Source organism: Falco naumanni, chromosome 8 (genome assembly GCF_017639655.2).
Source record: "Falco naumanni isolate bFalNau1 chromosome 8, bFalNau1.pat, whole genome shotgun sequence".
In the NCBI taxonomy this organism is placed as follows: domain Eukaryota; kingdom Metazoa; phylum Chordata; class Aves; order Falconiformes; family Falconidae; genus Falco; species Falco naumanni.
This window is the reverse complement of record NC_054061.1, coordinates 6,264,683-6,284,605: the sequence shown is the minus strand read 5'-3', so window position 1 is coordinate 6,284,605 and position 19,923 is coordinate 6,264,683. Positions and strand designations below refer to the sequence as shown.

Sequence of the window (19,923 nt, the reverse complement as noted above, 5' to 3'; positions counted from 1 at the left end):
TATTAAGATAAAAAACATTAGGTTAATAGATTTTTATGTTGTGCTCAACTCAGCTAACATTTTGAAACCATTTACATATACTTCATCTCAAAGGACTGAGAGTCATAAATAGCAGCTGCTCCTTGATAAAAATACAGTCCTGAGAACAAGCTAGTAGCAATGCTTAAGCTATGACATCTTCCATGTCAGAGTATAAGCTATTTTTGCAATAAGGAGCAGTATTTACCAGGTATTCAAACAGGCAAAGGCATTCTAAACATGCAATAGCTCCCAACAGAAGTCTTGAAATTACTTCCAGTATCTTGCTTACAATAGTTTATTTGCACACTGCAGAAAGATCAAGAAATCCTGCTATGAAATAATCGTGATCACAAATGCAAACACAACAACCTAGGGATACAACGTAAGGACAGGCAGCAAAAGGTGTTTTACAAAAAACCCCAAAAAACAAGTCTTCTAGTAACTGGTTGGATTGTTTGCAAGGTAATTGGAACACTCTTCCCTCACCTACCCCCGGGAATTATTCCCCACACTATACCTATGCTATGACCAAACAACACTGGAGTGTTTAAATTCAGTGCAAGAAGAGTAATTTCAGGACATTTAATTTCACTCTAAACAAAGGCAAGTTTATCTATATAGACATCCAAATGCCAACATATTTGGTACAGTGTAATGAAGTTACATAGATTTCACCCTCAGAGGTATGCTCTTGTAGTGGTCACCTGCATTCCACAAAAAAAAACAAACAGAAGTGTTTGAAACAGTATAGTATGGTAGACTCAACGCTTTTAAAAAAATTTATTCAGCTGGATTTGGAACTCCCTAATATTCACAATATAATTTAGGATGCATTTTTTACATGAAGAGCAGATAAAAGACTTAAACAGTTTCACATACCAGTTCAGATATTCCACATGCTCCTTCCCCACCTACAATACTGACATCTTGGCTGTTTGTTTTTTTTGTTGCCTTTTTTTTTTTCTTAACAAATACTTAGTTCAACTTGTCTGCCTGACTACCTCCCCCATTTCTACAGGAGTAGACATACAGTGATAACAGTGAGAGGATATGGGACACTGTCCTATCCAGTGTTTGGACCCTGGAAAGGAGTAGGTCTAGCTATAAAAATAAAGAGTTCAACAATGAGCTGAACATGAAGCGCTTCAGCAACTGAGGCAAAGCTGCACTCAGAAAAAGCTGTATAGTCAGAGAAAGGAAAGCATCAGTAGCCGAACAGAGGGGGAAAGGGGAAGTAGTCTAATCCCCCCTCAACCCATTAGCTCTACAAAAATAGTTCAAGAACTAACAAAATCCATTATCTGCAAGGTCTGCAGGATTAAATGCCACATTAAGATGACCCACTCCAAATCCTAGATCATTTGTCAACACTTAACAGGGCTTTAGCCATGGACAGTATGCATATTTTATAGACTGGGTAACCCCTTCCTTCTACGCCTTCTTCTTTCCCCTCCCCCCAAAAGAATGAAGTTGATTGATTAGTTTCACTACTGGTTTCTCCACATACAGCCCCCCCGAGTTTTCTTTTCCTTTGAGGGCAAAGGGGTTGTCAAATACATTGACAACTTTTTCTTTAAACAATTACCAAATTTTAAGGGATATAAAGACATTGATGCATTTAGGAATTTACATATTTGTAAAAAAAACTAGTTATAAAACTGCATTTTTATCACCTAGCACTTTCAAGATTGTTACTTTTCACTAATTAATATATTAAATTAAGCCAAGGTTTGAGACTGGAAAAGTTCTACCAATCTACTTAAAACCAGAAAATAATATTTAAAACCAAAAGTGAAAAGGTTAGTTATGTTACATTCCAAAATCCACAGCCCATTATATTAAATGCATTCTTTCTACAGGAATGATGTTCTTTAAAACATATGATTGCAAATATTTTACTGCTAGACACTCCATTACATTGGATAGTGACTGGAACCTGTGGATGGTGAAATCTTGAGGTTTGTCCAAGTTTCAATGTAAGGTGTCCAAGGTCCTCTCCCAGAACCGTGTTTGGAAAAAAAAAAAAAAAAAAAAATCACAGATCAAGTTCTTATGACTTTTTTCAATCTTTCCTCGGCTTTCTGTTTCTGGGTGATCTATTCACAGTTTCTTCCTCCTGCAAGAAAGTAATTTGTGTAAACAAGAAGAAAAAAATCTAATACCACCCTTAACTATGTTGAGCAAACCTACAGATAATCTACTTTCACCTCTCATTAGGTTATCATTTTTGACAGGACCTAGTGCTGTTACTACCCTTCGTTTCTACACAGGGCAAACAGATACTCTTGTTTTCACAGTGAATGTACAATATTTGCTGAGAGTACTCAACAGCTGCTGTGAGAATCCCTTTAAAAATGGATGGAGTGTTGCTTGAAGTTAAGTCAGCCATTATGTCAGTGTGGAGCATGTAAGAGGTCACACCCTGGCAAAGCTGAATAAGCCTTTTGCCTCAAGACTACTTGTTCCACACAATCCCACTCCTCTGACAATGCGGGGTCTATGGCAGTGCCCTTAGCAAGGTGCCCTGCTCTGCTGAAGTTGGCCACACCAATTCCTATTCTGTAGGATGACTACGTTTTCCAAAGTTCTGACACTGGGAGGGAGTATCAGATGAGCCAGGTTAACTTCTAACACTTCAGTAAGGTTTGTTCTACATGACGTAAGGAAAAAAATGCACAAGACTACCCTCAGATTACACACTCTTACCTCTGATGCAGGTTTCCTGTCCTCTTCCTCCTCCTCTTCCTCCTCCTCTTGACTAGCGCTTCCTAAATCAGCATCACTTTTCTGCTTCTCTTCTACGTGAAACAAAAGAAATAGTTAATTCTCATTTCTGACTTATCTTCAGTTCACCATTGGCTTTCTCCACATCTGCTGATCCTGCTGTTTTACTCTATCAGAGAGAAAACTCAATCATTTTCAGGGTTATCTAGTTTACCTACCTAACTTTTCCTCATTTGCTTCTTCTTCCTCCTCCTCTTCCTTGTCCCCTTTGTCTTTTTCTTCCTCTTTCTCCTCATCCATCACATCAGGCTGAGGAGCATCAGTCTTTTTGTATTCTGCAGCACTTGGCTGTTTCTAAAAAAAAGAAAAAAAAAATCACAAAAAAAAACCAAAAAACCTCAACCTGTCAAAACCAGGCAATTATTTGTGATATTAAGGCACATTTTGCTCAACCTCTTTTTAAAGATTATACCGATTATCAGAGGAAATGCGTACCTTCCCAGAACAGCAGAAAAGGACAACAAGAAATACTGGCAAAGCCACAGTGAGGATGTAGACTACCCAAAGCCAGGGACGCTCTTCAGCAGCTGCCATCATCTGACCCACAACACCAGGCTGTAACATAAAAAGAACTGTGAAATTTCACCCCATAAAGCAAGTTGTAGGAGTTACATTTAAGCTACAGAATTTTCAAATAAGCTTTTTGCCACTTTGAACTTTATGTTTCATACCTCAAAAAAATTAAAGCTAACCTGCACAAGTACTTTTTCCATAGTTTAAAAATTAAGAATTAGGCTAAAGTTAGCAGTCCAATTTTCAGAGCAAAAACCTCACAGAAAAGCAATAAATACTTACTTGCAACTTATAGCAGCTGTTACCATATTATAATTAGGATTTGAGGTTTCAGTCTTGTTTAGCATAACTCCTAACCTTGGTACATACAGGTCTATATATGTATTGATAAAAACTGTAGGAGAGAACAGCAGCAACGCTCCCACTGTTCCAGTCAGGAGCACATAATTAACCCTTTATTTCTCACCTCTGCAGCACCATCCGCTGCCTTTTTCAGTCCCCATCCATCAGTGGCCCAGTCATCAGCAACAGCTCTTTCAGTACAGATGATAAAATTGTCAAAAAAAATGTCAGAAGTCATTGACCATAATTCAAGTCCCACAGCACTGAAGGGAGTCATCTTGAAAGGTTCCAAGTCTTCAAAGAAATCTGGATTTGGGATCTTCCTAGGTTTCCATATACCCTAGAAAAGACAAAAAACATTCAGCCCTACCTGCTATAATACAATTTTCAGTTTTCAGCCCATTTCAAATGGAGAAAGACCAATCCATTGCTCTTAATTACAATGTCGACAGGTAAAATCTGTCAGATTTGGGGAATCAATTTTCATCTGCGCTACAAAGAAGTGAAGCCAAGTAAGAAAGCACTTGGAATCTGTCCACTTGAAACATAGTACAATCCTGACAGTATCTGTATTCTTATTATATCTGCTGAATCTAAATCATTCTGCTTTTTGTAAGAAAAATGCTGCACTGGCCTGCAGTTTAAGCAGTGAAAACACCAACCTGATAGTTCACGTTATCAATCATAGGAGGCTTCCATTTGCCTTTGTAGTTTGGATTGTCAATCATTGGACGCTGCCAGGTACCACAGCCAGGGGCTGTCTCACATTTAGGATTTGCAATCTGAGGTGCCTCCCATTCACCATCCATATCCTCATCCCTAAAAAGGGAAATCCGTTTTTAAGTCCACCCCTTGCCTTTATACAGATAAGATTTAGACAATGTCTGATTTCTGGGAAAATTAAAATTCCTACCATTAAACAGAGATACTGAAACTTTGTACAGCACAGGTCTGTCAATAAAGACACTACAGAAGGAATGAGGATTTCTAGTAACTTGGAAGTACAGAAGCCAGTCCCTGAGCACAGCCTTCCTCACCACCCCTTCAAAGTAAGATGCAACTGCAAGATGACCATCCCTCTGCCCTGTTCAGCTTACAGCCGCAAGAGAGTTGAAAAGTATGCAGGTGAACACAATAGAACAAGACCCCTCAGACCAGCTTTGCCTTCTTCTGAAGCAAGATAGCTTGAATCAGTAACTTTGTTGGTAAGGAACAATGAACTAGCTATTGTTATACATGTAAAAGCCAGTACTAAAGCCACGAAATACTTGCTGTCATTTGTAACAGGCAGTAAACGTACCAATCTTCAGGCTTCTCAGCATCAGGGTCAGCTACGTATTCTGGCTCATCATCTAGCCAGCCCTCTGGTTTCACAGCATTTTCATCTGCAATCTTTGCAGGAGCATCCTCATCCCTTTGGAAGAGAATATTGTGTATTAACACACACAACACGTAGAAGTTCTTAACCCCAAGGCATGATTCTACAGACTCTGAACAAGCCTGCTGATCTAGACAGCCAGCCAGGTTTGCTTCTGATATGGTGTTACACCTGCCCTGATTTCAGAACAGAATTGCCTTGCGATCTCTTACCTACACGTGCCGCACGGCACAGTCATAGCACCAACTATAAGGTAATACCACTTAGTTTTTAACACCAACCTAGAAGGGGATTTGCTGTAATATGCCCTTAGCTTCATAGTCACTGCAAACATGCATTTGAGCCTGAAATTGAGTCTATGGTTCACAAGGCATTGGTTCAAAGACAGAAACCCAATATCAGTTTCTGATTTAGGATGTCTGATATTTCAGTCACTTGTAACTATGCATTACACAAACATCTTACAGTTATACCTTCTGCAGCTCATCTTTTGATCTCATTAAGGATGAGAACATCAGCTAGTATAGCCATTTCAATTAAACCTTTATCTGTGGCCAGCACACTAAACAGTAATTCTCAGAGGACATGGATCCTGTCTGCCTTTGTCCCAAACTGCTGCTCAGATCCATAAACTGAGTTTTGATTACAAGGGTGAGACCCAAACCTTTCTGTAAGTCATCTGAGAAAGATTTTTTTCATCAGGACCAAACTTCACACTAAGGCTTCCCCCAATTCCACCCCTCCAACAGCTTACCAGTCATCTGGTTTAACAGCATCCGGGTCCGGGATTTTTGGTCTTTCATCCCAGTCCTCAGGCTTCTGGTCATTTGGGTCCTCAATCTCTCGGGGTGGATTCACAGGAGGAGACATATCATTTAGCAAATTCCCACTGTTGACAACTGTTTGATCAACCAGTATTTCAAAACTATTATCAGGATTCAAGACTGTAAGGAAAAAAGTTGATGTAGCCATTACATATATGACACAAAGCATCACTCATCCCCCACTGTACAACTAAAACTTCACCAATCCAAGCTATCACCTACCCTGCAACCGTTTTAAAGAATTAAGAACATTTATCCTTACACCAAAGTATAACTAGTGATGATCTACCACACATATCACCTTGTGAAAAAGACGACTCATTGCAGGAGTCCTACTTGAAATATGCTACGCACAGAGATGCTTGTGAAGCAATTTACCAATTACCACAGCAAGTTGACTTTGACACAGTAGGTATTGCTTTAGTAGTAAGAATGTATGTATTCATGTTCTACTCAAAAACAGGACTCCCTGCTACTGACTCACAGGATTTTAATCTCACTCCTTTATTCATTGCTGCCTTAGTAGGATAAGCTAGAGAGATCCTCCTGCGTACTCCTTGAAAGATTTTAGTCACAGCTAATACACCAGACCAGACACTGTACTTCAAGAACCACCGAGTTTGTTTGGTACTATGAAAGTAGCAAGGGGGAAAAAAAAAACCAAACCCAAAACAACAAACTATACCTCTAAATCTAAAGCCTAGTACACCCCACATTACTAGGGGGCAGCATTCAAGCAGTTTGTAAGTGCTGATAATTATTTTGGATATACTTAGAATATCAAGTTACTCATGACTGCTCTGAAATTCAGTTCTCATGACCTTTCTTACACAAATCAAGACTTCTTGCAAGGAAAAAAAATAAGCCTTTGTATATATAATAAGACTAGGTTTTGCATTCAGAGCTTTCAAATGGTTTTTAGTTGTATGGTGTGTTGACACAAATATTCGGTTGTTCAACTGGCTCATTTTATGAGCTTTTGATTCAGAAAACACAGTAGTAAATTAACATGCATAGTTAAGAGTCACCATACCTAGAGTATACAGATGGGTCTTCTTATCAGTAAAGTAAGTCTTCAGGTCTGCATCTGGACGCTTTGCATGCTTCTCCTCATATTTGCCAGTCTTTGGGTTTTTGTGCCGGAAGATGAAGTGCAATTTATAATCCTCTCCACATTTGTCAGGGCCGAACATGATTGTATATGGAGTTTTGTCATGGAACTGATCCTTTAAAAACAATGCAGAACTTCATTACCTTATTTTGAAATATAACTTATGTCACTGCCTGGTATAAGAACTCCTAATTAATTAGAAATCATTCTACAACTTTGATATACAGGCTTTAGTGCGGTTACTTCACTGACTTGATGATGAATACAAGCCTCTAGAAAAAAACACCAGAATTATCCCAGCTATTTGATTTTTGTACCTTTGGTCTCTACTTCCCAGATGGAAAGCAACAGCTTTATCAAACATAAGTGTTATCAAAGAGGTAAGTATAAGTAACAACCACAATGTTAAGTATATCTCTCCATTACAATAAAGGATTTTAAAAGCTATCAACATAGAAGTATCAGTTACCAGTCATAATGAATGACTAGCTAGTCCAGTGAGTTTCTTTCATATGAAGTGATAACCAGCATTAGAAATGAGGCCACATTGTATTTAGTTTACATTTATAAACTGGGGTACTGTCTCAGTCTGAGCACTAACTGGATGTAAGCTCACTATTGAACACTGCAAGCAAGTCCACTTGTTCTTGCTAATGTGATCTTAAAATTCAATGCACATATGAAACTGGTTAGACAACCAAGTAGTCTTCTGGGTGGTATTTTTTTGGGTTTTAGTACGTTGGAATCTGTATTAGTAATACAACTCCAACGCGACTGCAGAAGGAGAAGGATGAGTAACAAGTCATAAAAGTATTTCCTATGAAGTCTATTGGCTAAACAAAACCCACAGGCTACAAAAGCCTATGCAAGGTGACCCTGCAGTTAAGCTTTGTCTGAATAGGCTAAACCACTTTAGGTAGGTATATGACTGAGAGGAAAGAAAATTATTCTTAATCCTTAGGAGCTGTAGCATGGTCTCTTCCATTCATCACACTTAACGCATTCAAGGGTCGCTCATGAAGCACACTCTTCTATATAGCTTGTTTATGCAGCTGAACATATAAAGTTGTATCAAGTCCAACCTCCAGTCTTTTTTTAAAAACTCACTCACAAGTGGCTTCAGATGTCAAAAGCACAGCAATAAAAGCAAGGTGTATTTTTAGTTATTTGCATTAGTCTGTTTTAGAAGATGAAACAGAACCTTGCTTCTGCACAACAACTTCCCAAGAAAGTTTCCTATCGTACACTGGCTGCTTTTGACATAAGGCTTTCTTTCGTCCTAGAGCCTAAGGAAATCTCAAGTCTGAAGACTTTAGCAAATGTCTAGAACTACTCAGCTAGTAAGGAACTCCAGAGTTTTCACTCAAGAGGCCGGAAAATTTCAGCATTTATCCTCTCCAACTGAAAATAGTAGGAACTGCTGAGTTCAAAGCACTCCGGCAATCAAGCCCTAGATGTGCCCCGCCGCCTTTGCCAAAGAGGCTTCTTCAGGAAGAAGCAAAACGAAAAAGCTTTCTTTCACAGCTAATACTCAAAAGTAGCAGCATTACTCACCAGGTTCAATTCAGGGGTTTTGGAAAGCAATTTCACATAGGCCCCACCACACTCTATTCCATTTTGGAAGTTTACTTCATACCTAATTTTAGTTTCACACAGAGAATGTGAGAACATGTTATACATGAAGAAAAATTACTTCTGTAATACACAATTGCAGTTTTCAAGTACAAGTTAAAGAACAGGACTTTTTTTTGTTGTTTGCTTTAAATCACATGCCCAGTAAACATTAAAAACACATGCTGCACTTTTAAGGACTAAGCAAATATTCATAAGGGCCTGAGAAACAAGAAAAATTGAAGATTTTGAAGACTTCACCTGACAGAAAAAAATAAAGGAATTGAATGCTGGTCTAGAAGATTATGATCTAGATAGAGAGAAGGAAGAAAAAGCTTTCTAGTATGTAAGACACTGCAACAGAGATTAAGGCAAGCCCATTATTTTTCCCACAACTACTATGGCAGACAACTCCATTTGCAAGATTAACTGAACAGCAACAATTAGATTCTAGGAGAAGCCCCTTTATGGTTATAAGCATACAACAGTATATCCAAGGATGCCAAGGAGTCTGAAAATGGCAAAACATCTGTCAGGAATAGCCTAATTATGCTTCGGCCTCTCTCAGTGCCAGCAGCTGGAGTGGATGACCACTGGGATTTATTTTTAGCCTTGCCTCTTGAGCCAAAACTAAACAGTCATGCAAAGCAAAGTGACCAATTCATTATCTTGTGCAAATACATGTGAATTAGTTTACTCTTTGTTTAAAACTGATAAAGTAGATTATCCACAATTCAACTGTTCTCACTGAATGATTTTTTTTTTTCCTCCTTCCTGACTTGCTAGTGTAACATACATGCAAGTAGATTATTCTACATCAGTCATGGCCAAACAGGCCAAGGAAAGCTGTTCATCTTCCACGACAGATGAACCAAAACAAAGAGAGGAGGAAATAAGTGCGTCTTCACCACTCTGTCCACTCTACCTTGGAAATGGGGCAGTTTACTGCATAAAGTAGTACACTGACCTACATACAGACCAGCTTTTGTTCAAAAGGACAAGGACTTCCACAATTAGCAGTACAAAAGTCAGTTGCCTGACCTTGTTGCTACAATTAAGTCAAGTGAACTGAAGTCCCAAGACAGGTTACCAAGTCTGGTTTTCATAGGCTTCTTCCCTTTTCAGGCTTCAGAGGGACCCATGCTGTTCCTGACTTCCCACTCTGGGAACACAGGTTGCAATTTTACTCTTACTTAAAACAGTATAATAATAGGTTACAGCATCTTGTGTCATCTAGACCCCCAGTCAACAAAAGCTCAGTTATGGAATTAACCTCCCCCTGCTATCATGTCACCCTTGAAACAACAGAACACTAAGTTATCCTTTACTTACTGTATAATAAGGGGCTTGGTATCAAACACAAAAGGCTTTGAAAGTTTTGATGAAATTGCATGGTGCTTGGCTCGGGTCACCAGTACAAGCCCTTTGTCTCCTGGAAGCTTTGTGTCCTTCATGTCTTGGACTTCCCATTTACCTGGAGAGAAATTAACCAAACATTATCAAAACTTGTTCAAGACAGTCTTTGTTTAGCCCAATTTTGAGCAAGATAGCCAGTGTTCTGCAATAACAGCCCAGCAGGGTGCCTTACCAAGTTATTAGCATAACATCTTCGCTAAATATTCTTTTAAAGTCTCCAAGTAGATACTTAGTCTAAATCAGAACCACACTTTATATTGTTAACCAGGTATATAAACATCTCTCCCATTTTCTTCATTGAATATAATTTTAACTGGGAAACAGGAAAACAAAGGCTTATACCTCTTCTTCAGATATGACAAAAAAAGAGATCAGAAACATCTATCACCAAAACCTGGACTGGACTCACCATCGTATTTGGCAATCTCATCATCTGTATCATCTTTTTTGGCTCTGGAAAGGATCCATCTGCAAGACCAACATCCAGTGGTTAGAAATCCAGACTTTCACACAGACACTAAAAATCGTGCCCTTAAGACAAGGCAGCCCTTGCTGTCCTGTGACTATACCCCAGTGTCTTGATCCCCTGCATTCCAACCCTAACCTTGCAAAGTCTTCTGCATTTGCCGCTTCCCACCCCACCCCCAAAGTAGGATTATGGCCTCAGCGTCTTACTCTTGTAAAAAAATAGCTTCACATCACATGAGGGAAGTCAGATGAGGATTAGAACATTACATATGTATAGCTCACCTCCCCCTTTTACTACAACTTAAGGAAATACTAGTTTAGCTTAGCACTAACAGCCAGCCTCATACTGTGACTGTCGTTAATCCTTACCAACCACTGCCCTTTGATGCAATTTTGACTAACACAAGCTGTAGAGAGGGTTTCATCGCCTTTCACCAAAATTTTTTAATCATTTGCTATACTGAATCATTCTTCAGATTACACTCACCCATCCAGAGTTCCTTTATCAAAGGATTCCGCAAAATACACCTCACCGGTTGGGACTGGGGGCCTGTAGGTAACCTATTGGAAAAGAGGGGCATTTATGCACCTTTCAAGGCACATTCTCTACCCTAAAGAAATACAGGCATAGACAGCTCACATTCCCCCTCTAGACTCAAGCAGAGCTTACCTGGGTCACCCTTGTAGCATAATACAGAAGTTACATAAATATTGCTGCTTGTGCCAAGCCACTGTGCTCTTAAAATTAAAGTATATAACTAGCTAGAAACATTAGCATTAACTCCTCATAAACACAACACAGATTTCAAGGGTGGATCTAACTCTTCAGGAAGAACGCGGGGGACATGAAAATAGGAGCAACGTAGATAAGCCTAATTCCAAGCCTTACTCCCAGATAACATCTTTAATAACATTGCAACATATTACATGTTAGCAAAGCAAAGGCAACTCTGATCAGGCTACCATTATCCACAACACAAGCAGTAATTCAACTTTTAAAAGAAGTTCCATGCCAAACCTTTGGACTTGGAGGAGGAGTGCTTGTTTCAGGCTTTGCCTCTTCTACCTCCTCAATGCCATCATCCAAGTCATCCTCGATATCAACTACATCATCACCATCATTGTCATCATCCATATCATGTGCCTGGACAACAAGAGTCCCAAGAGCTAGCAGGGTCACATACAGCAGCCATTTCAGCTCCATGATCTGAATAAATAAGAGAGGGCAAAGAGGTCAAGCCAGCACTGCACACAGAGCAAAGCATTGCTTCTTGGTTCAAAACAGAGCATCCAAGACAACAGGTGAAGTGACTAATCATACCACTGAAAGAAAAGTGCAATCTGTTATTTCCTGCATCTGACTGGTTGGGACAGTTCTAAAAGCTGGAGAGGAATACAACAAAGTATTTAATGCAAAACAGATAACTGAGTGGAGGACCATGTGTGCAAGTTCTGCAGATCATGCTGCAGAAGTGCCATAATTTTGTTCTTACACTGCCACAGACCACGAGCAGAACAGCAGACATGTACATAACACCCCAACCTATGTAACAGCAAAAGCCTCAACAGAACACCCCTTTCTTTCTTATGAAGGGCTTTACATACATCGTGCAGAAACTGAAGTTTCCATTCAGTCTGGGAACTGAAATACAATTAGCTATGGAGTAAGCAAGCTTCCATCTCCTGTTTAATAATTTTTTTGTCCTTTCAAGTGTGGGACACTAGCATTTTCATTCCCCAGTCCCAGGTTTTATTCTGGAACTACTGCCAACAGTCACCGATACTACTGGTAGATATCTATAAGCAGTTGAGGCTACTATGGTAGACCCAGGAGAAAATTTTTTGCTATTTAGCAGACAGCTGGTTTCATTCCCCATTTCCGACTCCTAATTAAACATGACAACCAAAGAAAAAGAATATACGTTAACTGAGGCTTTACAGAATTAAAATATCACACTTCAACTGATTTATCAAGTGCCCAGCACATTGTCACAGCTAAAATATGGCAGACATCGGTGAGCTGTAGCTTAAAAGATCTTTTAAGTTAAATGGGTTTCAATTTGATTTTCTTGCTAGGAAAACTTCAAGATCACTGCACCTTTACGCTGACAGAAAAGGCAACACTCCTAACATGCTACTCAGTTTCATGTGCTCAAAAAACCAACCCCACAAAAACAACCTGTGCCTTGCTCACCTCTTCTCCTTTGAATCACATTCAAAATTTTTCTTCCAAAACCAGAATTGAAACCGAGACTAACGCTTTTTTGAAAGTAAGTATAAAACCAAATATGCCCTCCTTCCCTTACACTCCTGCCTCAGGCTGCAGCCCTGTAGACTTACAAACATAACTCAAGCAAAGCTAATAGTGCCTGTAGGGGCATAAGATCATGCTAGAAAACAAACTTTCAACTTTCCAAAGCGTGTTTAGGCAATAAAAGAATTTACAGTCTTAAAGGCTTATCAGCACTATCCAGTACTCCAAAACTACACTGCATACCAGATCTACGGTTCTTAAACTATTCATTAACTTCTAGTAACAGAAGGGATGTTTTAGAACTACAGCAAAACTGTCTTTTAAAAACTTGTGCTGAGACCATGTAGAGTTTGCCACTACAGCAACATGCAATTGTAGCCAGTTTTCTAACAATAGCGATGGCCTTGAGGATTATTGTCTAAATGCATGCTCAGAACCCGCCCCCTCGCAGCTGGGGCAAATGCACTGCAACACTTCTGAGCCAAAGGACACCACTCACAGCACCAACAGCTGACAAAACCTTTCAAGTTGTTATATACCAGCAAAGCTTGTCTGCTTAATGCACAGTATACAGCCAAAATCTGAAACAGTTGTAGACCTCAGAACAGCTCATAACTCATTACTAAGGTGGGAACCACAATACAAAACCAAGGAATGAAAAGTACCCTTGGAAGTTCAAGTTCCTCTTGCAGAGATAGCATGTTCTCTGAAAAAACTCGTGCCCACCAGCATAAAAAGTGTACAGAAAACAAGAGCCTGAAACTTCATTCAGAAGTGACCTTTTACACCTCTGGATGCATCCTGTGTGACTGAAGCAACTACAGATGAGATGGCACAAGAATTTTGTCTTACCAACAGGATCTCACCAAATACATTTTTAACAGACCTAAATTCACGAAGATTTTACCACAAGTTTTATAACTGCTTTCAAATTATATTGGGCAATTTGAAAAGTGATAAAAGGAAATTACACTTAAAAGTATAGCAAGATGAAAAATAAGCCAATTCTCTCCTCTCCTTCTAAAAGGAGTTTCTGCATACCTCCACCTAAGCAAAGGATATTAGTGATTTAGCATGCAAGTAATCCCTTAAGTAATCTTACCACTAGAGAAAAAGCAGTAAATTTTGGTGAAAGAATTAAATCATACCCCCTAACATTCATGACAGTACTAACTCTGTATGTAACAATCACCTACTTCACAATCCCACCTCAACTACAACACTTTGGTAATATTTGGCAGCAGCAAATGGACTTTGGTAAATGCTAGCACAAAGCGGCAAAGCCACACAGCCTCATATTACAGGCAAGGTTGATCCAGAAATGCTTCTGGCAAAACATCCTAGCTAAACCAGACAATTCTTCCAGTGACACATAGAGCAGGGGCAGAAGCCATGCCACTCTGCACACCTGTGCTCCTGATACAACCACAGGTATCTACCCTGTAGGTCTACATTTATCAGTTAATGCTCTGTTTGAATTTGAGGCCTCGTTGAACCTCATTTCGAGGTAGACATATCTGTTCAAGTTCCCAAGCAAGCTTCCCCCGCCCAAAAAACAGAAAGCTAAAACCATGAAGATAAGCTAATCCAGTTTCATGTCCTTGCCTCTTTATAATCATTGGCAAGCAGTATTCTCAAGTTTATACCCCTACAGAAAGCTGTTTAGGACACCTCCTACATATTAAATCAGTCTCAAATTCAACATAAGCTATCATTCATACACCTTGAGTACACACTGGAAGCATCTCCTGCAACTGCCAGTTGTCATGTCAAGCTCCTTGTTCTGTTAAACTGTAACAGTATACAAACTAACTAAATGATAAGAAATAAAAGACATTATGTTCTCAGAAGAGTTAATTTAAGTGAACCACACATTTGTGATATTTAAAAAACTACTTCTATCTGTAATGGATGTACTGCTAGAAGAGATAGTTTAAACTTCACTTCACACAGTCCTTGGGGACATAACATAAACATGATTATGCCCTAGTAAATCTTGTTATTCCTGAATAGAAGATAGGGAGAGGAAGGGGAGAGAGAGAGGTTTTGTAGAATACAGGCATCAACCGATTTTTCAGTGGAGCTTTAACTTGCTAGCAACTACAGGTGTTCAATTAGTCACTAAAATGCAGTCTAACCTTCAGATGCACAGCCACCTACTCCATTATGACCAGATTTCTCCTTGAAGTGTCTGCTTTCCAAGCAATTATCATCATTAGCCATTTTTTCACTCTGCCTGCACTTCCCTTCTCTAGGTTTAACTGTGTAATATTTCTTAAGGTTAGCGTATTTCTGATCATGCAACTGCCAAAAGCCTTTAACAAAGGAACCCTTTCATAATAGGCAAGAGCTTCTAATGTCTCCATTCTACTTCAGTGCAACCTCGTTTTCACCATAACAACATTTCAAGTCAGAGATGACTAAAACTTCATCTGCTTTTTTTTTTTTTTTTTTTTTAAATAAGGTCTGCAGACACTTCTAGACACTGGCACATGGCTTGGAGCAAAGGGAAGACTACTGCAGGATAACACCAAAGTACTAACCAGGAAGAAAGTTCATGACTGCCCGGGCTAACAAATCACTTGTTCCCTGTGTGTCCATCCATAGTCAGCTTCTACACTGGAAAGATTATAGCTGACATTTAAGCACTGTTCACCTGGCTGTCAAAAAAGGCCAAAGCATTTTCCCCTGGAATTTACAGGAGCTATAGCAGAGCACTGAAAACAGACACACTATCAGACTTCCTATAAAGTAAAAACTAAATCAAACTGGAGTGAGATTCAGAGACAGATCAGCTTCTTGCCATAGAAGAGGCACTCTTCATTTGCAGGGCTAAGTGATTGCTACATTTGGATCTCAAAGCTTTCAAGAAAATTCATGCAGCTTTAGAGATTTATTTTTATTTAGAATTCCCCTTTTACTAGGCATAAAGGTGAAAGTTGTTCTTATTGTCATGACACTGTAAACGCTTGACCCATACAACAGAGTTGTCACCGATCTCTCCAATATACACATCTCTGAGAAGGACAGACAGTGAAAGGGCCCACACAAAGGATGTTTAAGTCCCTTGCTATCGTACTTCCAGAACATACCATTTAGAAAGCAACTCCCCTGTCAGGTCAAAGAGAGCCTGCAAAACCAGTTTAATCATCTCCTTGGATACTAATCTATTGGAGTGGTTCATCAAGCCAGTTCTTAACACTGCATACTTCAGAATGTATAACTACATTTGGATTGCTACTGGCTATCTAGTTTACTGCCTTTTTTTTTTTTTTAAAGTTAACAGTCAGATGAAATGAGTCTCATTAAAAATAAGTCTCATTAAAAATAAGTCATTTAATGTGGACTACACCTCAGCAATTTAACTGGATGAGCATCAGTGGTTTCTATTTCAGCCACATCTGAAATACAGCTGAATGACATAAGTATAGGAAGAGCAAAATTTTCTAGCAAAGTCCTATATTCCATAAACTTGATTTCAGTATGGTATTTACAGTGGAAACACCAATAAAAACAAGTACAATACACCCTCGTGCAAGTCAAGGATTGTGGAATTAAAATTTGAAGTCACAAAAGAGAATTTATCACAATACAAAAAATGCAAGGAGACAAGATCAGAAAGGCAGACACACAGATACTAATTTTCCATCTCGAAGTTTTTATGGTTTCTGAGCAAAGGCTTGGCTATCCTACTTCATAGCCCATTAGTTTCTTAGTCAGACCTGCTGAAGAGCAACGTAAATCTCTTCTACATCTCACAATCCCTCTACCTTCCACATCACGGCTCTTCTGCGGTGCCAGGGTAACTGTTTACACAGCCTCATGATGAGCTAGCAGCTGGTTTAAGATGGCTCGAAGTCCTTTTGCCATGTTATTTTAACCCTGAATCAATATCCCAGTCTAACCCAGCACGCAAAGGCAAAAAGAGTTGTAGCAGGACAAATGAAAATACTGCAAGATAAAATAAGTAGCCAAGTAAAGGAAATAAAGCTGTTGGCAGCAGTCAGCTTAATGTCGTTGTTTCAAGTGCAGTTCTGTCATCCATACTTGTCCAAGACAGACCCGTCTTGACGCAGATTTGGGAGGTCAACACTCTGCAAAGCAAAGCTGAACAACTGTGTGGCCAAACACTAGAATTTCAGCAACCAGTACATTACCTCACCACCCCTCTAAGTGGGATATAATAAAATTATGTTCATATATATGCAGCAATTAATATGATGCAGACAACACATTTTCCCCTTAAATGCTTTGTCCTGCAGCTAGACAACTTCCAGCATCATGAAGATTCTGCCTTTAACATCATAACTCAATGAACAGCAGACAAGGCTCAACTAAAACCACCTTACTTACAACAGGTCAGAAGCAGGAGCTCTGTGTGGGTGGTTTGGCTTTTTTTTTTTTTTTTTTTTTTTTTAAGGATGGGGCAGCTAGGATACACTGCTATGTATGATTTGAGGAAAGTCTACTGGAAAGGATTAGCCAAACAGGCCTCTCCTGGAAAGCTCAACAGCCCCACAGAAAAAAATCTGCTTTTTGTTTGGGTTGTAAGAAGCACAAACCAGGCAAGACAGCAGGTCTGAAAGGTGACAGCAACAAAGCTTGTTTTTAATAAGCATTTCAAACATGCCAGCTTCTAAAAATAATGTACATCAGCACAGATACAGTAAGGGAAAAAAAACACTATGTACCATTTGTCAGCAAAGAGATCATTCCTGCAGAAGTGGAAGTCCTTGGAGGGCAAAGACAGAACTGCAAGGCTTTTTGACCGTAAAACAGATGAGCTGCTAGAAAAATTGCATTAGGTGGGGGGAAATCTGGAGGTGCCCCAAGATCTTTCAGACCATTCTGCCTAGAAATCAATCAAAGTCTGCCCTGCTACAGAATGGATTCCAGCAAGAACAGGCTGCCATCATGATCACTACTAAAGGCAGAAAAATGAAAACCCAGAAAAGGAAGTAAAAGGCAAGGCTAAGAACAAGTCACGGCATACTTCTAGTAAAGGATTTTTTATTTACTTAGGGCGACGTGCTGCAGCACATCAAGTGAGAGGGTAATCTAACAGAAGCTGCAAGCTTTCTGAGTGTTTTCCGTTAAGCTTCCTTTCCTAGGAGGGCAGTTGATAGCAGGAAGCAGTTTATATCATCTACACAGCTTTTGATGTTGTCTGTGAATTGTTTAAGTATACCTTTTTTTTTTTTTTTTTGGGGGGGGGGGTGTTAAACTAGAAATACTGAGACTTAACATAAACACAAAGTTTAACTGAAAGCTTTTCCTAGTTTTCTTAAGTTTTGGGTAAGCCCATGTAACATGACCAAATCAACAGTAAGGAGGTTTTTTAAGTCATTTCAAGTGCATCAGAGTGAACCTAGAGCAACATATTTCAACCTATATTTAACCAGTATTTTATCTGTCTTATCTCACACATTAGATTAGCTCTGCTATCTCCTTGCAGTATTTCAACAACCCAAACCACAGTGGGTAAAGTGTCCCATCAAACCTGTGTGTTAGCTGTACTTATTTAACAATGTCAAGTAAACATACTGCATTTAAAAATACATTACATTTCTAGGTAATACTTTTCAAACATCTAACATACTCTAAAGAAGTTCCAGAAAGAGTTTTCCATTATGTTCTACAGAAATGCTGCAACATTAATTATGTTAACACCAATAATAATAAGCTCTGGACCTTTACCATTACTACTATTAATACATGTCTGCTTCCCTTCACAACCAAATCACCAGCAGGATTTCCCTTTCGACAGCCTAGAAAGTTCTTAACCACAAAACTGGATGTGAAAGTTCACTCTTTAGAGTCAGCACCGACAAGAAAGCAGTAGGCTATGTATGCTTTAATTCAAAGCAGTAGGGGGTTTTGTTCTAAAAGCATGCAATAAAATCCTCAGCCAAAAACAAGATTTCATTTATGTATTATTTTGAAGACACTCAACACGAATGATGTTCAAGTGATAAAAATCAAATATATTTTAAGTCCTCCAAATTCTCAAACCCTGCTGCTGCAGTCTCCTCGTCTGTACATCACCTGTTGGGCCTCCAGTTCTGCACCTTGAACTCCCCCTTTCCAGAGACTTCTACCTCCCCTTGCACAGCCCGAACTAGGCCACAGGCTCTGCTCTGTGCCCACCTCCTCTTCTGGCTCTGCGAGGCTCCCTACTCACGGGGAACATTTTTAGGGAGCTCAGGGCTATTTCCACACGTTAGCGGCCGACATTAGAACAAGAAGCCAAATAAAACCCCAACTACAGCCAACCTACACCCACCTCCAACCCCCGCCTCCCTCCCCATCCCACCCCGGAGCGGGGGGAGACAGACGAAGCGCCCCATCGGCCCCACTGCAGCCTCAGCCCTGCCACAAGCCGCTCCCCTGCCCAGAGATCCCAGAACTTACCAGAAGACCCGCCGCTCCCCACCAGGCCTCTCAGAGGCCTACGGCGGCCGAGCGGGCGGCGGTAGTGGTCCCGTACCCGCCCCCCGCCGCAGGCCCTAGCCAGGCACGGCCCCCACCCCCCCCCGCCCCCGGGCGCCCACCGCCCTCCCCACCCCAGGCGCCCGCTCGCCCCCCCCCCCCCCCCCCCGCCTGCCACAGCCGATGCCCAGCAGCACCCCGCCAGGCCCTGCCCGCCGCACGCCCCCCGCCAGGCCCGGCTCCCGCCGCCTCACCCCGCCAATCCCCCGGCATGCCCCGGGGCGGCCCACTCCCCGCTCCCCCGCCCCAGCGGTGGCGGAGCCGCCCCGGCAGCCACGGTCAGAGCGGGGAGGGGGGCAGGCACACTCACCCCCCGCAGCGCCGCAGCCCCACGCGCCCCCGGCCGCCACCGCCGCCGCCCCCGGCCCCAGCCACCCTCCCCTCCCCGCCGCTGCCCTCACCTCCGTCACGTGTCTGCACGCCCAGCGTCGCCGCCGCCACCCGCCTATCTACCGCGCCAGCCCCTCCCCCGGCCCACCTCGCTCTCCCACTCCCATTGGCGGACAGCGCGTCCGCCCGCCCTCCCCGCCGCCATTCCTGCATTCTGACTGGTTGACACCACCGCCGCTCAACGTCCCGCCCGCCCCAAAACACGCCCCAACGGCGCTGCCCTTCGTGGAGCGCTATTATTGGTTGGTAGGGTTGCAGGAAGTGTTAGGTGATTGGCTGGTTGAAGGGAGGCCGTTGAAACGTGGGCGGGGACACAACGGCC

At 41.1% G+C, this 19,923-nt stretch overlaps 1 protein-coding gene across 4 annotated transcripts; it reads right to left on the bottom strand.

Annotated features, from left to right (window-relative positions):
- Positions 1-300: 300 nt before the first annotated feature.
- Positions 301-19,683, bottom strand: CANX (calnexin). Of its 4 annotated transcripts, none has more exons than XM_040602960.1 (15): positions 19,613-19,683; positions 11,487-11,675; positions 10,956-11,029; positions 10,410-10,468; positions 9,917-10,058; positions 8,528-8,609; positions 6,896-7,088; positions 5,793-5,982; positions 4,961-5,074; positions 4,323-4,479; positions 3,785-4,000; positions 3,241-3,360; positions 2,964-3,099; positions 2,728-2,819; positions 301-2,137 (listed from the first exon to the last, which is right to left on the bottom strand). In XM_040602960.1, exons 2-15 carry the CDS (start codon positions 11,670-11,672, stop codon positions 2,084-2,086), a joined length of 1,815 nt encoding a protein of 604 aa, XP_040458894.1. In that variant the 5' UTR covers positions 11,673-11,675; positions 19,613-19,683; the 3' UTR covers positions 301-2,083. The 4 variants fall into 4 exon arrangements, with proteins under 4 accessions (XP_040458894.1, XP_040458895.1, XP_040458897.1 ...); XM_040602961.1 differs by lacking the exon at positions 19,613-19,683 and adding an exon at positions 19,522-19,545; XM_040602963.1 differs by lacking the exon at positions 19,613-19,683 and adding an exon at positions 19,406-19,425.
- Between the last annotated feature and the right edge of the window lie 240 nt (positions 19,684-19,923).

Bases quoted from the DNA above. Each gene is read 5' to 3' on its own strand.
- CANX (XM_040602960.1), bottom strand. From the start codon at position 11,672: ATGGAGCTGAAATGGCTGCTGTATGTGACCCTGCTAGCTCTTGGGACT. The intron at 5,983-6,895 runs GTATGGTGACTC...TTTTCCTTACAG, and splicing joins GACCCATCTGTATACTCTAG to TCTTGAATCCTGATAATAGT. The intron at 3,100-3,240 runs GTACGCATTTCC...TCTTTTTTTTAG, and splicing joins TTTTCTGCTGTTCTGGGAAG to AAACAGCCAAGTGCTGCAGA.